The sequence below is a fragment of the Malaclemys terrapin genome, chromosome 5, assembly GCF_027887155.1.
Source record: "Malaclemys terrapin pileata isolate rMalTer1 chromosome 5, rMalTer1.hap1, whole genome shotgun sequence".
NCBI lineage: Eukaryota > Metazoa > Chordata > Testudines > Emydidae > Malaclemys > Malaclemys terrapin.
Window position 1 is genome coordinate 133,688,587 of NC_071509.1, and position 18,369 is coordinate 133,706,955.

General features: G+C 48.5%; 1 protein-coding gene across 1 annotated transcript in view; it reads right to left on the reverse strand.

Annotated features, from left to right (window-relative positions):
- Positions 1-396: 396 nt before the first annotated feature.
- Positions 397-18,369, reverse strand: part of BTC (betacellulin) — a 33,171-nt gene continuing 15,198 nt past the window's right edge. Inside the window, exons 3-6 of the mRNA XM_054030972.1 lie at positions 9,858-9,975; positions 3,198-3,344; positions 1,675-1,782; positions 397-503 (exon numbers count right to left, since the gene is read on the reverse strand). Coding sequence (XP_053886947.1) covers positions 1,677-1,782; positions 3,198-3,344; positions 9,858-9,975 — 371 coding nt within the window. The 3' untranslated portion in view covers positions 397-503; positions 1,675-1,676. The remainder of the gene's footprint in view (positions 504-1,674; positions 1,783-3,197; positions 3,345-9,857; positions 9,976-18,369) is intronic.

Consider the following 18,369-nt stretch of genomic DNA (forward strand, 5'->3'; position numbering starts at 1 on the left):
CTCCCTGTAATTCCTGCCCCATCCACTACACACCTTTCAACTGCAACAAGGGAGACAGGGGCCCGACAGACAACAGCCCCCTTCACTACATAACCGTGTTTCTCTCCTAGTGCACAATCCATCCTGAGCACTGAATGAGGCAGGGTCCTGTGGAAGCAATGGCATGTGATCAAACAGTAACATGGGTTGGGAACCCCTGACACAAACTATTTATTACATATGCCAGAACCATAACTCATTAATTTGCTACTAAAAACCTATCGGTTATCCTGATAAACGTTAGCTACAATTGCTCAAACGTATTAAAGCTCAGAGATTTAGGAGAAGACTTTCAATGGCGCTTGTGCCCCTTTGTTTTCACAAGACATAGCTACAAATAAACAATGTAAAAACACCTGTTATTCATCTGCCTTTATTATCCGGGCAATAGCCCTTCTGTGTCCCTCTCCAATAGAGCAAGACGTTGTGCTGTTTGGAACCTGCCTGCAGGTGCCTTCAGTAACCTGTAGAGGTTAAAAGAGAGAGAGAGAGAGAGAGATGTATTAACGGCAGCATGAAGACCTGGCTTGTTAGAGTTGTGTTACTTCTGAGTTAAACATCCAAAAGTTTCTATGTGGGCGGGGGCAGGTCAACCTGCATAGGGCCAAAACATGTGAAGTGGGCTGGTGCAGGGGGAGGTGTGTGAATAGCACCTGGATTCTACACAGACTTTGGGAGAACCACCCCCCTATCGCAGTGCGACTCTGCCACAGGGAAGCCCGTAAGAAGGTAAAACAGGCACTCAGAACTCCGTGCAAGAGCACTTAGGCTTTAAAGGAGGGGGAAGATGTGTCTTTTGTGTAGGATTTTTCAAATCCCTCAGTACAATGGGGACCTCGCTCACCCAGACAATTATTATTATTATAAACCCACCTCCGACGGGGGCTGCAATTAGAGGAATTTCTGCCAGCACTAAGTGCCACAGAGATTTTCAGTGGACACCTTCCTGACCCCCAACCCTGGCGCTTCCCCAAGTAAGCAGTGCCCCTCCACAGAGCCTGGGCCATCGCTCCCCTTCGTTCCCTATGTCAGGGGGTTTTTATACTCCTCTCTGAGACAGACAAAGTGAGTGAGTGAGTGACACTCTCTCTCTCTCTCTCTCTCGCAGCCAGGGAAACCATGCTGGAACCTGTGGTGGTTCTTGGTGCCGTGGGGGGAGCACCTCTAGTCAATCGTATTTCCTCACTCTACTGCCAGCACATGTCCCTCCTTTCACTCCCCTCTGCCCTGACACAGCTGCAGGAGAGCACAGGGGATCCAGCCCTACTCACCCCTCTGCAGACCTTTCACTGGGTTCCAACACCGCCCTCCCTCCTGTCCATCCCCAGCCCCCGAATGGAGCTGCAGAGGGGAACCCGAGGGATGACTCTGGCCTGCAGAAGCCCCATGTGGGACAGGGCAGGAGCTGGAAAGAACACTGCTTGGGTTGGCAGGGCTGGCTCTTCAAAAGGATCTAGTTTTTAATTTTAGACTGAGCAACTCTGGTACGGAGTCACCGGGAGGCAAACAGAGAGATGCCCCTCGGGCCGTTTTTACAGAGAGTCACTCCTAACCCAGCTGCTGCATGTGGAGTTTAAACCGGACATCGACAGGGCTTCGTTTTCTGCATCCCCCCCAACCCCCAGCCTAACTCACCTTCATGCAATGTCCGTCTCTAGGACATCCTCCTGTTTGGTAGGCAACTCTTTCGCTAGCGTTTCCATTTCTTCTTCCTTTCTCCTCCTGCGGCGCTTCCGACAGTGACTTGCAAAGCAAAGTCAGCGATTAACCCAAGCTAGCTTGGTTAGTAGCAGAAATTCACTGTCTCTTTCAAATCAGACGTACTTCCCCCCCACCACCACTTAAAGATAATATTTTAAGACCCATAGAGCACTTCTCAGAGCCCTGTATAAACCATGATCAACCCTCCCAGCACACCTAGGAGATCATTAACTCGTCTCCACAATTTACAGATGAACAAACTTGAGGTCAGCTCTCCTCTAACCCCTATTAAAAATCCATGCAGACTCCCACTGACTTCAGTGGAGGTTGAAAAGGGCCCTGGGGCTCCAATTCAGCAAAGCACTGAAGCCTCAGGCCTTCCTAGAAACAGCTATAATTAAATCGGTACAAAAATGGTGCCTAGACCAGCCCTTCCAGCGGTCAAGTGAATTGTCCACAGCGGGAGTCCACGGAAGAGCGAGACTCGAGTTCTAACCCATGTACTCAGACCCACTACCTCCACCTTCAATTCATCGGTCACTCTTGGGAGGCATTCGTGGGCCCCATTTCTCATTGCCACTTGCTTGTATACCAAATCAATGGGTAACTTCTATCCTGTTCAGTGCTTGTTCCAGGGATTAGCAGGCCCGGTATAGGGGCTACTCCTTTTGCAGCAGGCATTTGCATCGGTCAGAGGTTCTTGGTGGAGTAAGAGGGAGTCCACCATCCTCAAAAATAAATGTGTGAGATCTTTGGGGCAAGAACAGTCCTATTGTTTGCCTGCACGGCGCCCAGCAGAATGAGGCCCTGGACCACGACTGGGGCTCCTAGACACTACCACACTACCAATCGCTACCCTGCAGAAAAATCCAATGCTGGCAGGAACCCAACCACAGTTTTCACCTGTCGGGTTGGGTCTTGCATCCCTTGAAATCAATGGCAAAGCTCCTAGCCACTGCAGTGCAGTGCTGCAGGATTGGGTCTTGGAAGGGGACAGGGCTAGTGTCAGCTGGCTTGGGCTTGAGGTGTGGGGGCTACAAAGAACAGTGCAAACGTCCAGGCTCGGGCTGGAGCCCGGACTCTGAGATCTGCCCCGCCCGCTGGATTTCAGAGCCCAGGCTCTAGCCCAAACGCCTACCCTGCTATTTTTAGCCTCACAGCCCAAGCCGAGGAGGCCGGGTCAGTTGGACTCTGTGCCACGGGTCTTTTATTGCTGTGCTGATGTATCCTGGGGATATTAGGAGCAATGAGAAATAAATTGTATTACAAAGCCACAATGGGAACGATCATGAGCGCATCCCTTGACGCATTCCTCAAAAGCCTACTAGTAATGCCTGATGTTTCCTTTCCAGGCCAAACCCCCCTGTTGTAGAAGCGGTGGAGGAGTTAGACAGACCTCGCTAGTGTTCATATGCACTTGCACAACACAGAGATGCAAAACACACAAGCATACTTACTGACTGCACGTGCAGATGCATATTATCAGGCCGATCAGCGCCACCATGGCAACGATCAAGCAAATCACGGCAATCTGGCCTTGATCTCCTCTCAGGTAGAAGATGTCCACCCGCTCGCATCTTGCGCCCGTGTAGCCTTTCTCGCAGCTGCAAGAGGGAGGGAAAGCGGGACAACATAAAGACTTGGCCCACCGACGAGAACACCCAACGGTCACGGGAACGGGAATCAAGGGCCAGGTCCTTCGAACGCGCACACGGACACAATCGTCGAGAGCTGCATCGTAACTCCGCCAGCTACCCTGTGCAAGGGGCAGCACATTGTCATGCTGTCCCAGGAACAGAGCCCAGCATGAAGCGTGGCTCCCGCGCCGTCCCTCCCCCTCGCTCTGGGGAATGACTACGTTACTTCACTTCCTTTCCTACGGCAACCAGGGTTCCACCACCTGGCTCACAGGCGGGGGGGGCGGGGCGCATCAGGCGAAACAGGGGCCACGCACCTGGAGTCACAGTCTGAGCAGGGAGCAAGAGAGGGGTCCTGCCTCCTTGAGGCAGGGCTGCGACAATTCAGCCCCATATGAGCAAGGCTTTGCAGGATCGGGCCCCAAGTTACTATCCATTGCATCAAAACCCGGGGCCCAGAGGACCCTTTGGGTGAACCCTGCCACCAGGCAGGTGCAGCTGTGGTCAGGGATGGGTTAAAGCCAAGCATAACCTTTTTCAGCTTCAAGCTTGCTCATACATGCCTGGTGCAGCAGGTACCACCCAAAGTGTTAATACGCCACCCCTGAGCGCAGGGTGCCCCTTGGACCCTGGAACTCATCAGGGAGGGACACGGGCCGGTGATCGGAGACGGATGGTTTGTTTTTTCCTGCAGGGTCTTGGGCTTTGGCTCTCCAAGGAGTGCCCCACTGAGAACACTTGCTGCCAGCGTCACTCACAGCAGGCAGGGAGAGCGCAAACCTGCCTGGAGAGCACTCACGCGCCAACACAAATCGATACCAACCAGAGACGACCTCTGGTTACAGCAGCAGGGCACCCAGTTTATTCTGGGAAAGAGATTGGCTAGTAAAGGCTCATTATCTTGGGCAGATTTCACTGTATTTTCAAATTTCTCAAGGTTAACTGCAGCATTCGCAAGGGTGCGGAGTGACCCTTGGCTTGGAACGTGGGGAGTCACTTTCCACCGGTGTGAAACGGCACAGCTGCCAAAAATCACCCTGGGCCTTGAAAATCTTTTTGCGGCAGAAATGGAACCTCATCACCTGACTTGTGAGCCAGCCACTACAAGCCAAGTCCCAGTCCCCCTGATGAAGTGCTATCCAAGAGCGGACTGAATGTAAACACCTCCCCAGCTGTCTGGTGAAGCCGATTCCATGCCTTCTGTTCAGAGGGGCAAATGAAATCCACAGTACGTAAGGTACAGACGTGAAGAGAGCACACACAGGGAGAGACTCAGGGCAAAAATCTTCATCCTGAATCTCTCTCCTTTCCTCCCTTAGGCATTGTGGGGTCAATCCACTGTAACATCCCTCCATCACCAGCAGTGCCCCCCACACACACCTGCCCACAGGAAGGCGAGCATCAGTGGGAGGTTGATCTGAAAGGGCCTGTCTACACTGGGGGGATTGCACTAGACTAGCGGCAGTGCTGGGTATAAGTGGCCTGCATACAGCAAATCTACCGCCCGGGGTTGACCAAATGGTCTAGCTACATTGGGGCAATACAAAAACCATCCCTGCTCACACTGGGTCTTCCTCCCACCTCTACCCCCCTTTCCTACTGAAAACCCCACGCAGCGTGAGCATGCGAGAAATGCTGCACCTTTCGGCCTGCTGCCGGATATTTGCATTTCCCATCAGGAATCGCAATACAGCACACTAAGTCACCTCTACCTTTCCCAGGGAGCCCCATCTTATCACCGAGTTACCTAGATGTGTTCAAACAGGGTTAGCTGATCCTAGCAGTATAAACACCAGTGGCCCATCTACACTCGCTCTCCCCCGGTTCGTACTGGTGGAAGTGCTAGAGCAACAGCGTGAAAAGTCAGATGCACACAGACGGCAGGCGCTTCTGACTGTATAGTCCCTGGGGAGGGACTAGATTTTGGCACCCGGCACAGGGCAGAGCAAACGGTGAACACTGAACAAATGCACAGTCACTATCAGAGGAATGTTAGGGTGGATTACGGTAATTAGCATTATCTAAAGCTCACTATTCCCCCAAATCACAAGCACCGAGGCACCGACATGAAGCGTGCAGCCGTCATTCTAACCGCCATTCCAGTACAAAGCCCAGCCAGTTCGCCAACGCTCAGCAGGCGAGGGGCTGTGTGAATGTTTCAGAGGCCAATAGTGGAGACTCATCCATCTCTTGGCCCTACATTCACGAACGGAGGGTAAAAGGTTGTTCAAACCTTGCATCCCACCTTCGCCATGTACCTGTGCATCTGCCTTCATGGAACACTTGGGGGGGGAGGACTTGCAAGGGGGAAGAACAGTGACCTTTGTTCCTACCCCCAAAATCTTCATGGGGCAGCCACTGACTTCCTGCCACCAGGCGTGCGAGGCCATGTCTACACTACCACTGCCGCAGTAATCGCATCACTTGCGCACGTACTTTTGCTCCTTGTGTCGGCGGTGTGCGTCCTCACCAGAGCCACGTGCCTCGATTGTACTGTCAGCGTGGTACGACTCCTGAACGCCATTAACTGTCGACAGAAACAATGCAGTGTCTACACAGACACTGCGGTGACCTAACGACATTGACCTTGACTCCACGCTGCTCATGGAGGTGGAGTTAAGTCAGCGTAGTGGGGCAGTTACATCGGCGGGAGCGAAACTGAAGCATAGACACTTCCAGAGTTAGGTGGACGTAAGCTGACTTGCGTCGACCTAGCTCTGGAGTGCAGACCAGGCCTCGGTGTGCACACATAAGAGTGAGGGCAAGCAGGATCGCTAGCCCCCACTTCAGCCAGGTTCTTATGCCCTCACTTTAAGCACAAGTTGCTCCACTAAATCAGTGGAATTAGTCACATCCTTGGCTAACCATGTGTTCTCTTAATATATGGAGATATACCTATCTCCTAGAACTGGAAGGGACCTTGAAGGTCATGGAGTCCAGTCCCCTGCCTTCACTAGCAGGGCCAAGTACTGTCCCTGACAGTTGTGGTGGGTTTCCCCCCTGCTCCCTAAGTGGCCCCCTCAAGGATTGAACTCACAACCCTGGGTGTAGCACGCCAATGCTCAAACCACTGAGCTATCCCTCCCTCTTGCTGAGGAAGTCCTGAATAGGAGCGGCTTGGTTTGGACAGTGGAAAACCTTTCCCCTACTTTCCAAAATCACCAGGGCAAATGCACAGCGATCAGCTTCCACAGACTAGGCCTTGGGAGACCTCGGGTTCAGGTCCCTGCGCCACACAGACTCCTGCGGGCCGTGAAGCTACGGGCACTAAAGAACGTGAAGCGCTCATACTACGGCAACGGGGCCAGATAAGTACCTAGACATCAGTTTTGAAAGCTACTTTTATTTCTGTGTAAGAGGAAAGCCTAGATTATATAGTCAGGCACAAGCTTCTCCCGGATATCATTATTGCTCCTTACGGCACTCTCAGTGCAATGGAACTGTATGTTGAAAGACTTCAACCCAGCAAGGAAGAGTCATCATGTGCAGGAGACCTAACGAGTAAAACTGGAGCGGTATGGGACACGTTTTCCCAGCAGGCAGTGGATATAAAATGAGGACACATTTTGAAGAATGCAATGCCCAATATTTCCACCTCTCTCCCATCCAATTCTTAAAATGCAAAAAAAATAAACAAAAAAACCCCACCGACAGATTTTAAGATATTTAAAAAAAACCACGAGGATTTTCACTCCATGCACCTGAAGAAGTGGGTTTTTTTACCCACGAAAGCTTATGCCCTAATAAATCTGTTAGTCTTTAAGGTGCCACCGGACTCCTCGTTGTAAGATATTTTTGTTCATCTTGGAAACTCTCTTCATCATGGACAATTCACTCCAGGTAATTACAGCAAATGGAGAAATATATTGCACTGTGTGATATCACTGAATGAAGGACAAAACTGTGGTTAGAAAAACACACAAGATACCGGTGTCACATCACGCCCATATTCTTCATAGAAATATTGTTAGGCTATGAATATGGCATAACTAAGCTATGTTTTATGCAAGATAGGTCCTGTGAGATATCATTGGAAAGGTTATGATCTACGGAATGTGCTTCCCCAGTTTGTATACATGTATAATTTCTGCATCTGAAGTTAGGAATATTGGCTATGTAACAATTACAACTGTGTGTGTATTTGGGGGAACGCCCACCAGACAGTCGGCAATCAGCCTGGATGAGCCATTAAGAACAACAAGACTTTGAAGATACTAATCTCCCACCTTCCTGAGATGTTGCTTTGACACTGCAGGGTCATGTGATGATGTCACCTTGGGCACTGCTGGTATTTTTCCACTGGAAACAAAGGATTCCCGCCTTTTGTACATTCTATTTAAGGCTGGGAAGTAAGTCAACCCTGTCTCTTCTGCACTGCTTCCCCGCCCAGGAAGGAAGACTGCTAAAAACACCTGGAGAAAGGCAAGGGCTGAGTCCAGGCTGAGACCGGGGTCTAACCTATAAAGAGACATAACTGGAACTCTGAGCTGCAAAAACCCTGCAACCTGCCCAAAACAACATTTAGGGTGAGAAATTACTATTTGTAACCTGTTTCTTTGGTGCACTAAGCTTAGTTTGTATGTTTTGTTTTATTTGCTCAGTAATCTCCTTCGTTCTGTTTGCTATCCCTTATAATCTCTTAACATTTACCTTTTGTAGATAAACTTATTTTTTGGTTATTTCAAAACCCAGTTTGTTCAATTCTGGGGGGGAAGGGCAAAAAGCTGTGCCTATCTCCTACCACATTCAGGGAGGGGGCAATTTTTAGGAGCTTGCGCTGTGCAGATCTTTCCATACAGCGCAAGATAATATTATTTTGGGTTTACACTCCAGAGGGTGTGAGCACTGGAGTGCTGCCCATTCCCCTAGCTGAGTCCTCCCATGGAGAGCTGATCGCAGACCTTGGGTATGGCTACACTTGCAGCTGTACAGCGCGGTGAGTTAAACCCGCCTTCGTACAGCTGAGTAGGGAAAGCGCTGCAGTCTGTCCACACTGACAGCTGCCAGCGCACGGGCGTGGCCACATTCGCAGTGGCATTGGGAGCGGTGCATTATAGGCAGCTATCCCAGCATTCATGTGGCTGCAACGTGCTTTTCAAAAGGGGGGGGGGGAGGAGTGTGACAAGGAGTGTGGGGGGAGAGAGAGAGTGGTTTTTGGGGTGCTGAGCACACTGCCTTGCAATTCCGACCCCCCTGCCCTCCCTGCTTCTCATTCACTCGCTCAAAGCAAACAGCCAAATGTTTGCTTTTTCTCTCTGGTAGGGAGCTTTGAAACCGGCACTTCCGCATTCCTGGAGCCGATCACAACAATGAGAAGGGTGGCCACTTGATAAGGGGATTATCACAGCGCAGCAAGTTAACTCCTCGTTCACATTGACACCCGGGAGTTGTAGTCACTACATATTCCTCTCGGGGAGGTGGAGTACCTGCAGCGCTGTAGCCACGGAGATACAGCGCTGTACGTGCCTTGCCAGTGTGGACAGGGAGGGAGGTACAGCGCTGGGGGCGGCTTTATTGCGCTGTAACTCGCAAGTGTAGCCAAGGCCTATGTGTGATTCTACAGTTGGGCATATCCCTACTTGCGTGTGGGCTGAAAAGGGGCTTGACAGCCGGTCACAGCAACACAGAACGAGGGAAGCCCAGGCTGATGCAACAGGCGGGCTCAGTGGGACCCCAGCACATCAGGTGGCACCCCAAAAAGGGGGGGGTCCAACCCGTCACAACCTGGACACATCTTTGACCACTCCAATTCAGAGCAAGCTGATCCAGTGTTCCTTCCCGGCAAAGAACAGAAGGGCAGCGTTGCTGGAAAGCGGCAGGCGGACAATATTTTAACAGAATTTAACAGCAGCTTAGCTAGAATTGCAGGGGAAAGATCAAACCCTTCAGGCTCCTACAGCAAGCAATCTTAGCCCTTCTCCAATCTGCTTCAGGAAACGGATCGTGCTGCTGTTGAAGACAGAGAGAGCTTTGCCATTAACTGCAATATGAGCAAGATCAGGCCCTGTATGAATATTTTTGATCTCTAGTTAAAAATGTGTTTACCCCAGACTTGTACTCAAAGTACCTAGGAAGACAACTAGCCAAGCTTTCTATTTACATTTTCCATGAGAAGAAAGGTTTCACAAAAGGCTCCTTCCCACTATCATCACCTGTGTGCCTCTGTGTTATTGGAAAACCTAAATACTATTTGACACAGAAGGTTTTGCTTGCGTACTTTCAGCCGGCCTGGGAAAAGTTCCAACCTTGAACCAGATTCAAGACTTTCATGCTCTCACGTTTCAGTAGGAGCGTCTGCGTCACCCTTTCAAAAAGCTCCTGACACTTTGGAACAGCCCCCCAGTGCCGAGAAAGCAAGTGGGGGTTACGTGGATCAAGTTAGTTAGGAGTCGGTGTGCCGATAGCTAAATATTTCCACTGTTTCAAGCCCCGGTTAGTGCAATTTTGTGTCCTTCCCCGTGGTTTGGAAGTTTTACTTACACGCAAGCTGGCGTCTCTTCGGCCATGACATATCGACATCGCCCTTTGACGCAGTAATGCTTGTATTCCTCGGGGCACTTAGAAAAGTGCCCTCTCCGCCTTAACTGTGTGATATTATCTGCAAAAAACAAAAGCGAGTTTTCAAAAGGACACAAAACCAGGTTTAAGCTACGGACGATCAACTTCACTGCCAAGCTCCTCGCAAAACATTTCCATTCTGTATGTTACGTAGGTGGATAAAAATGCTGGCCCGAACCCCAAAGGTAAAATTCCAGAGAAGCTATAAGGTGTCAGTTGAAGGAGTTAATTCAAAATAAGCACACTGTCAACCCCCTCATCGGATAAGCGTCCAAACCACTGCAAGAAAATTCAAAGCAAAGATCGGCGAGCTAGAAGACTTGGCAACTGAAGAGGGATTTGATCCAGCAAACATTATAGGAACATGGTCAGATGGCAAGAGTCAATGGGATACAATATCTGGCGATGGGACAGATTAGGTCAGAGGTGCGGGAGTAGCAACGTAACTAAAGGAGTCCATAGAATCTACAGGGCGAAATTCTGATTGCATGGGATCATGCAGTAGAACGTTTATGGATTCAAATCCCAAGTTATAGGAATACACATATGCTAATAGATCTCCAGATCAGGAGAGAATGTTATAATGGGTGACTTCAACTTCTCAAAGAAACTGTTCCAATGTCATACCAGGGCAAAGCTTCCTGAAGCTATTTCTCAACACCGGTAACAACAGCTAGTTCTCGAGCGTGCAAAAGAAGAGGCTATTATCTACGGAGCCCTAAGTAACATAGGACTTGGTTCAATAAGTAACTCTAGTTGAGTCGTTAGGCTACAGTGACAGCCACATAACTAAGTTCCAGATCTTTCAGGGGGGAATCCTGTGAACTAAGTAGCTCAGTGACACTAAACAGTAGAAAATTATTCAAAGAGCCAGTCAGAAGACGGAAATTAAAATCTTAGGATAGAGGCTACTAACATGGCCATGAAAAACATCGCAGCAGATATTCACAGCCCTAAAGAAACCCATCCAGCTACGGCAGAAAAAATAGAAGCTAAAATTATGATGGCTAAGAGAGAATCTGAAGAGCATTTCTGGGACACAGCTAGGTCTCTACATGGCTGAAAACAGCGTCTCCTGTTGTAATACTGGGCCAAACAACTGCTGGCCTTTCCTGGTCTATGCCCATGCTACTTACCATCTCATATACTATCAAAATGTTGACTCCCACTCCTGCTCTCCAAGGATGCCAGTCTCCACTGCCCACTTGTTCAAAGTATCAGGGGGTAGCCGTGTTAGTCTGTATCTACAAAAACAACAAGGAGTCTGGTGGCACCTTAAAGACTAACAGATTTATTTGGGCATAAGCTTTCGTGAGTAAAAACCTCACTTCTTCGGATGCATAGAGTGAAAGTTACAGATGCAGGCATTATATACAGACACATGGAGAGCAGGGAGTTACTTCACAAGTGGAGAACTTGTGAAGTAACTCCCTGCTCTCCATGTGTCTGTATATAATGCCTGCATCTGTAACTTTCACTCTATGCATCCGAAGAAGTGAGGTTTTTACTCACGAAAGCTTATGCCCAAATAAATCTGTTAGTCTTTAAGGTGCCACCAGACTCCTTGTTGCACTTGTTCAAACAAATCCCTCAGTGCATTCACCCAAGCTGCCCCTTATGCTTGGGAGGCGCTCCTAACAAACATCTGCAGAGCTACCTCGTTGTCCTTCCTTCCAATCCCTCCTTCAACGCTCTTTTGCTGCGATCGCTACAAAAAACTTGGCAATAGCTATACAGCTGATGTGCCAAGACCACGGCCAAGGACACCAAACATTGCTGACTGACCATGTCCGTAACCACTTGTCTATTGTCTTATGGAAGGGATCAAATTTTTGTTCTGGGTTTTTGCAGCACCTAAGCCAGTGGGGCTCCGATCCACAACTAGGGTTCCTAGGCCCTACAGTAATGCAAATAACTACTACTGTGCCAGAGGTAGACCTCTGAAGCGTGGAAGCTTCAAAAGGCTAGTATAGTGGGAGGTGCACTACAGGCACAGAGAATACCCAGAGACTTGTGCAGCGATAAATGTTACATGTACTTGTGTGAGCGAGGGATTGTATTCTAGCTCCCTGGGAGAAGGTTACGGTTTCCTCCAGGAACTAAAAATCAGCAGGGGGCAATTACTACAAGTTTTCAGACAGGTAACCAGCTCCACTGAAGTACTGCCCCATGGCAGAACTGCATAGACTGGGTTCAAGAAAAGAACGAATGGGCTGTTGGTATAAAGGAGCAGTGTGAACTGACTCAGGGACCCCCGTTTGATCCTCAAAATTGACGTAAGACTAAACAGAGAGCAAAACCCTGTTAGAAGGGTTGGAAGGACTGGAACTTGCCAGCCTCTCCAAGTGGAAGATGGGTGACACGTGGTAAGCTTAGCATGTGTGTCGACTGTTTACTATTGTGTGACGTTTTCTCTAATTGTTTTTGTCCTAAGTAAACAGACTGTGCTCTGTAAACGCTGACAGGTTGCTGGTAACGCTGTCACACACATGGGAGAGAGCAGAATTGCATGTGTTGGACTGACGTCAGGCCTGCTGGGTGATAAGCACAGTGAATGGCAGGGAGATGCAACCCTAAAACCACCATCTGGAGGGAGAGGGACGTGGATCCCGGACACGCTAGTAAAGCAGGTGCCAACTCTTGCCAAGCCTGTAGGTGTCAGCTGAGCACTGACAAATTCATAGCTGGAAACCAGTCCAGCTCACCTATATGTTAATATCGTTCAAGGCAGGTGTTAGACTTGTAAGGATAGGTTTATACTCTAGAAAATGCTTGTAAATTGCTGCATTAATCTTACTTGTAACATCTATATTCCATGCTACAAAGTACAATATACGGGTATTATAATTGTAAAAATGCCTGCCCTGAACTTGTGACTACAGACGGGAAGAGTAGCTTCCCCCACCCATCCAGGAGGACTATTAAAATTAAATGGGCCATTGTAGGACAAAAGCTTTTTTGATTGCCCCATCTACCCATGGAGAATAACATGCAGAAGGACTCGTCCCATTGGTTGGAATATAGGAAGAGAGAAATAAAGACAGTAGACATGAAGATTGTTCAACTCTGATGTTTGAACTCTTACAAGGGCTGGAGTTATGCAACAAAAAGCAGAGATCCCTAGGGTCAACCTGGGTTAGCCCTGAAAAGACATTCAATGTCACCTTTTGGAACCATAGACTGAACTCATTTGTGCATATAGGATACCTGTATTAACCTATAAATAACTCATTTATTTTTCCTAGTTAATAAATCATTCATTAGTTTCCTATAGGATTGGCTACCAATGTTGTCTTCGGTGTGCAATTTAAGGTACAAACTGACCTGGCATAAGTGACTGGTCTCTTGGAACTGTGAGAAACCTGAATATTTTGTGATTTTTGGGGTAAGTGACCATTTATCACAAAGTCCAGCTTTTGCCTGGGTGACAAGATAGACTGGAGAGCCCACAGGGACTGTCTGTGACTCCATGGTAAGACTGTCACAGGGATCCGGGAGTTCACATTTGTTACAGAGTTGGTGAAATCTAGGTATAGAACATACCACCAGGTTGGTGTGTGCACCCTGTGGTTGGCACACTCAGTCGTGAACCACTCCAGACAGCATGACGATGTCCACCCATAGATGGCTGGAGACTTGAGACCCACAGGGGTACCCTGGAGGGGGGGCAGTTAACCCTAGAATTGATTTAACATGGTTAACCCTACCATGTTACAACAGGGTCCCTGGACATGGCTGTCACTGGAACCCTGGGTGGGTACTTGGGGGCGGTGAGTAGGGTAAGTGAGCTCTTCTGGCCCGTATTTGAGCACAGTTCTATACACCGAGTAGGGTATCGGAGAGGTATTCCTACTCAAAGCCATATTGCTGTGTGAGCCAAGGAGCCGTCACACACATGAGCAGATGTTCCCCTTGGCTATGGCATGGCTCTTCTTGACCAGGAGGGTAGGGTCTCCGAGCACCACCCAGCACAAAGTGAATAATAAAAATTACTTGCAAAAAAGAAAAAGTAAGTGTACAGTTGTGACGGGGCATTAACAATCGTGACCCTCAAGTCAGGAAATCCCAGCTGTCCAAGTTGCTCCAATTACAGCAACGGCTGCAATGAACATCCTACTTCTCCCACAGACAACACTCGCAGCGTTCATATTCTAAAGGTTACGTGTAAAAACCAGGAGTAGACGTTATCACATAGGCACAACATGGCTTTATGGACCCCATATTATAAGTGGGATTTCCTGACTCTGGAAGGCCTGATAATGCAGCCTTGGTTCTGTGTTAGAGAGATTTCCCTGGCATTTCACAGAAAGGAGGAAGAGGGAAATAATCTTGGCTACCTGCCTGGGGAGGTTACCAGCTTTCCCAGCAGAACCTGCCAGGCTCCCCAGACTAGCAGCTCTTCCCTGGGCAGAGCTCTTAAGTGCTGTAAGTTCCCGGTCACCGCAGTTCTAGTAGAGCCAGCTTCAGTTCTGGCCTCTAACTGCTCCTAAGTTTCCTGGCAGGAAGCTATTCAGCCTGAGGAGGTTACAGGTTTAATCTGGTTAAGGTTACACTGACTGATCTCAGAAAGCACCTACACCATCAGGGAAGGCACACGCATACTTTTTTCCGGTCACTATTGTATAAAAGACAACAACGTTATTCAGTCTAACGTTCCTGTTGGTCAATGGCCATGCTTCTTACCAAACATAAGGAGCCTCGTCTCAACAGCCAAGCGAGTTGCTGCATAAATCCTCTGCCTACCAGCATGAACCCATCTGTGCTTCTACCCACGCCAAAGAAAAGTCACCTCCCGCTAAACCATAGAAGCCAGACTTGGTCAGGGCAAGATGGACACCACACTCTTCTCCACTCCTCGGCCGTACCATCCATCCGTCCATGCCCACAGCAATTGTCACTAACCACGGTGCACGAATGCTGCATTCCAATGGACCCCAGAACCTCTCCAAAACTACACCGCTTCAGGGACTCTTCCGAGTGTTTGGAATTAACCCTCCACGCTTTAATAATTCACTGTAGGACGGGTGTGATCCGGGAAAATGGCCTCTCTCAACGAGTCCCCGTTTTGGACACCTGCAGAGTTCCTCCAAGAGTTCAGTCAACTGGCACTGAACCCCTAACCTTCCCATGCTCTTCAGGAGTGGAAGCCATTACCAGAGACATTTCAGAGGAGGTCCCAGCAGCACGAAAGTGCTACCACACTGCAGGGCCGGGGGAAGAAGCTAGAGGAACAGAAGTTAACATGGGAAGAAGAAAGGAGCAAAGGGCATGCATGATGGAAAGGGAGGATGCGGGATAGGGAGACGAAGGCACAGCAATAACCAACAATTTCTGTAGGACATGTCTGAACATTTTTGCTTCCATGAATATTCAAATGCCTGAACGTCACTATTGCAAGTACTCCTGGAAAAGGTATTATCTGGAGTATTTATTACTCAATACCTATTTCAAATTGCACCTTAGGTTATGAGAGTCCCAGGGCACACTCATTCGTGAAATGAATCACCCAATCAGGGACTAGAAATATCACCACGGGATTGAAAGAACCATCACAGCTCAGAACACAATGAACGCAGACAACACCCTGCACAGACCATGAATTATTCTTTGAAGAGATTGAGGAAGAATTTCAGACAGACATTCAAAAATGTGACAACCTGCTGCAGGACAACATGCCAACAGGGGCAGCGGGGGGAGGGGAGGGGACTCCACAAACATGTTGAATGCTATTCAGTGTGAATTATTTGGCCAGTTTAAGTTTTTAGAGCTTTTCTTTCTCCTCCCCCCCCCCCCCCCGCCCATTTTTGGTGTAATTCTTAATATTTAACAAGCTTAGAGTTTTAGGAAGGTCCTACCTGGCTCTGACCATCTGAGCTCACCAGCTGTTAACGTGTGTTAAGTACGCATGAAATGCCAAGCTCTCGTCATCTACTATTCACTAAAGCAACCTTACCTGCACACTGAACTGTGAACACCTAAATTCCCTATCCAAGAGCAGGAGGCAAGCGATGTAGTAGAGCAGAAACAAAGCTCTCCTCCCTCCCAGAAGTAATCATCACAAGGGTTAAAAGTTAATTCTAGTACAAAAGAATAATTAGTCTGGAGTGTAGCCTTACCATGCTGGTACTAAGCAATATTCACCAGCACCCCAGGGGATTATGTTCTCAATGGCCAGGATATCTAAACCTAATTGCTCTCTTCCCTGTTTGCAAGAGAGGGATGGTAGCCCAAGAGACTGTATTGGGGGGGGAGGGGAGGAGAGAGAGAGAATAGCATGGCGGCCACTCGGGTCAGCCTTGCTTTCGGGTCCATACAAGGCTTTTTGGTGGATTCGGTGTCCCAACATCATCCGTTTTAAGAATCTGTCTGACGTCAATATATCAAAATGCTCAGCAGTGCTAGTGTCGTCATCTCACTCTCACCACCCCATCATCAGTAAGCATTTGCATGATGTGGGGCATACAAAATCAAGGTAGAAGACTTCTAATACCTGAAATTACTGATCGCCATATTTGGGGTCGGGAAGGAATTTTCCTCCAGGGTAGATTGGCAGAGGCCCTGGAGGTTTTTCGCCTTCCTCCGCAGCATGGGGCAGGGATCGCTAGCAGGAGGATTCTCTGCTAATTGAAGTCTCTAAGCCACAGGATTTGGGGACTTCAACAGCAGAGTCAAGGGAAAGGGTAGGGACGGCTTTGTGGCCTGCATCATGCAGGGGGTCAGACCAGATGGTCATAATGGTCCCTTCTGACCTTAAAGTCTATGAGTCTATGAGCATGCAGTCATGAATTTGGCTTCCCAGCAGAGAAGGAAACACGTAGCTTGCAGGAGCTTCACCACAGTGCCTTTGACAAGGCCGAAATAGGAAGTTCCTGTACCATAGTCTAAGAGTGCACAGGCAGCTAGGAGTCCTGGTACAATGTTCCGGTGTTGCCCAGCAGTAGTACAGCTGTCCATTACAGCTCTCTCAGCCTGGGGGTTCCGTGATCACTAAAAACGTTACGCACGCTTCAAGCTAATGGTGCAAGAGGTAGGGCAAGTACATCAGCATCACCTGATAACGCCGACTTCCCAACGGTTGTTCTTTTGCAACCCGCACCGTTTGTTGTGCAAGGATGTCGTTGGCTTCCTCATCCAAGCTGGCCATAGATCATCTCTGCTGATCACCACACCTGCCTGGTTTATTTCAACTGGGAGGATGTTGTGTCTGCCTGCAATAACCAGCTAGTGCATCACTGGTGAAACGTCTGGTCTTGAATGAGTTCTGCACAAAATGATGTCAATCAACTGTTTCTTATTTTCAGGTACTGTCAAGACAATTTTCCGTGGAGGCAGCTGTCTACTTGTACTCAACTGATGCACTCTACTTGCTTCTGTAGCTCTGTTAGAGCCTGTGACATTCTTTGTGCTGAAGTCTTTGCCCCTGTCAAAGACAAGTCATACATCATTTGCTGCAAAGGTGACTTCTTCTGAAGTATGTCTAGTTGACACCTCTATCAGCTGCTGCTTCTTTAGGTAGATTTAGCCGGGCAATCCTCATGTCACCAGAGGCAGTGAACGCTGACGTTGGTACAGGAGTGAATGCCTGACACAAAACAGCCTTGAGGTCAACCTCTCATGAACTTGATTGTAGGCCTATCGCTCTTGAATAGATAAGGTTGGTGTCAAATACCTTTGTTGGACCAACCTGTACATGCTTTTTGGTCACCACCAGCATCTCTTCTATCCTCAGTATTGTGTCACAGACCCCGGCAGGCCAGTTACGTTCAAATTCTTGTATTTAGCAAATTCCAGTTGTAAGTGCGTCATCGGCATTGACTGGTGCCACACTGCTATTGCCTCTGTGTGCTTAGATGGGCTTAAGGGACTGATGCATACCTCTAGCTGCTGAACAATGACTTCTCTGTTCATTGCATCTGCAACAATCCTAGGCTTCATTTATTCTTTGGGGATCTCTTGTATTGTATTTGAGGTGTGCTTGGTTTATAATATGTTAGCGTCTATAACGGTTCAAGAGGTCCCTTCCAACCCTGATATTCTATGATTCTAAGAGTGGTAAAATAATTCTCATGAGTATGTAAGAATTTGTTAAGTGAGCATGCTCAGAGTACAGAAATATGCCTTCTGCCCCCGTTCGAGTGGGGAGGACGGGGCTGTATTAGCCAAGAATACTGATACAGACATCACGTTACCTCCTAGCTAATTACGTTCCATGACAAAATATAACTGACGTTTTCATTAAAAATAATTGAAATTCACTGAAAGTGGTTTCACTGTCATCTGGTTCCTAAAGCAGGAGGAGCTGGTAATAAGTACTCCGATTTCAAAATGCTCAACAGTGACACGGTGTGATCAGGCAGTTTCTTTGAATTTAGGGTCTTGAAATTCAGAAGTCTCACACACACCCAGCGCTTGCATTTGGCTACTGGACTCGAAT